General features: G+C 49.4%; 1 protein-coding gene across 1 annotated transcript; it reads right to left on the reverse strand.

Annotated features, from left to right (window-relative positions):
• Positions 1–69: 69 nt before the first annotated feature.
• Positions 70–1,992, reverse strand: Pmar_PMAR025768 (nonsense-mediated mRNA decay protein, putative; the record flags this gene model as incomplete). The annotated part of the gene is made up of 11 exons (XM_002785072.1): positions 70–219; positions 273–366; positions 409–479; positions 563–700; positions 751–832; positions 877–999; positions 1,133–1,246; positions 1,298–1,388; positions 1,435–1,582; positions 1,722–1,888; positions 1,935–1,992. Coding segments are annotated over 11 exons (1,236 nt in total), but the record flags the coding sequence as incomplete, so codon positions are not given.
• Between the last annotated feature and the right edge of the window lie 168 nt (positions 1,993–2,160).

A 2,160-nucleotide genomic window follows, 5' to 3' on the forward strand; every position in this document is an offset into this window, starting at 1 on the left:
TAATCACCGACACATGTAGTTGAGCATGTGCGTATTTTCCAACACTGTCATAAACCTCCTTGACGTCACCTCATTATCAGAGCCCCAGTCAGCCAGCTTCAGCCTGATCTCGTCCCCTGGCACCAACTTGGCACCAGCCGTCTCCTCTCTGGTGAAGACCGGGAAGTATGCACACCTCCTGTTTCCCATATTGAGGTCCCATCGCAGTTTAATATCATGCTAACAAAATGGCAAATACCCGACGGAGCGAAGCATATACCACCCGAGCACACCTTCGCCTGACTTTCCTTCACTTCCTTATCATAAACCGCTTCCATCTCGACCAACGGTCCAAAAGTGTTCTGATACACATAGGCATCAGGGTACCTGATGGAGACCTCCCCCACAGTAAGCCTCCTTAACTACTACGTATTGCGAACAACAGGGAGCTCCTCCTCAGCAGCTGCCGTGCCTGGCTTAGCCAAATCCACTACAGTGGCCTGGAAAGAGGACCATCGATATTCGCCGAAAAGTATGTAATAATTTCATGCCGCGCGATAATTGCCAAAACAATATGACTTACGCTTTCCTTTCCTTCTCTCCATAGCTCCTCCAACCTATTGATCTGCGAGTTAGTGATAGGCCGCGTGTACTTAACCTCTTCCTCTGGCGTTGGGATCTTCACCAGCCATGGTAGGAACGCTCTCTCCTCAATCAAGGGCTGCCACAAAGGCGACTATCACAGCGTGATGGCCCAGCAGACACACTCACTTGCCACATGGAGATATCCCACTCATCGTCCTTGAGTGTGTTGGACCCCAAGCACGGCTCTCGGCATATAAGTACGACGACACTACAAACGAGGGCACTGAAGTCGTCACTACACCCCTGTAATACCTGTCAGTCTTGGACGGTATGAAGCCCAACACGAAGACGTTCGTATTGCCGCATACATAACACTCCAGCAAAGAGGCCCCGAGGGGGGAATCCTCATGCAGACACACACTCTTGTGCTTCGACCTGAACACGTCACAGTCGGTCGACAACCAAATTGATTATCTAGTTCAAAAGCATCAATCCTTCTGCAGTCTATCACGGAACCACCCTCAACGTATGAATGCAAGTAGCCACAACAAGGCGACGATGCACTTACCGGACCAAGTGGTTCATAATATGGCTTCCACTGGTATTATGATGGGAGTTACAAAACCAACGCTTGCACACGTTACACTGCACCACGCACTCTGGAGAGCTCAAGTAACAGTACCTATATAGTGAAAGTGGGAGAATGGTACACCCAGACGACCAATACTAGTACTGGCAAGAATGGTCAGGCAAGGTCGATGGGTCGAAACCGTCAGACTCTATCCCCATATAGCGACCATGATGATGATGATGGCCATGAGCACCTGCAGGGACAAGGTGATAGATGGGGGAGTTAGAGAGGAAGGTTACCATTGAAGCCTGGTTGACTATGGTCCATCCCAGTAGCAGCATCGTCCATGTCATCATTATCATCTTCGTCAGAGTCAGAGTCGTCCGCCCACATCCTGTGCTTGGACTCTCTCGGAAAGGCGTGTTGGTCCAGAGTCAACTCCATCTCCTAAAAGATGATGAATGACACCACTTCCAGCTAGGATTCGAACTCACGACCTCTACAATGTTGAACACATGGCATAACCATTACACCACAAAAAAAACTCTATACAACATAGTTGCCCTGCCATTAACACCACTACTACCTGAGTTTTCCCTTTAGTGGATACGTCCACATCCAGGAAATCAGTCATAGTGTCGGCCCTCAAACCCGTATTGTCTGCTGTTTGCCTAGCCCCCAGGGGCCCACCGTTCTGGTGACCGTTACCAGCACCTCCAGCGGAGGACGGTCCAAACATGAGGTCCTCGATACCTACCATACAACGTTCAAGGCGGCTACCGTATGGCAACGAACGCACCTTGGGAAAATTGTGACTCCCCATGCTGAGTGAAGAAGTCGCTGGTGTTGGACGTCATTTTGAAATCGAGCAACTACTCTCATTAGATAATATGCCTCCAAGCGCACTGCCAAGAATTCAAAGATACGCATGCCGATGGAAACCACTATAAGGGAATTTACGTGAACTACCGCCAGGTTTGTCAATGAAAATGACAAGTTGCGAGGAAGGTGATAATAGGAATAGG

This window comes from Perkinsus marinus (genome assembly GCF_000006405.1).
Source record: "Perkinsus marinus ATCC 50983 genomic scaffold scf_1104296934086, whole genome shotgun sequence".
In the NCBI taxonomy this organism is placed as follows: domain Eukaryota; phylum Perkinsozoa; order Perkinsida; family Perkinsidae; genus Perkinsus; species Perkinsus marinus.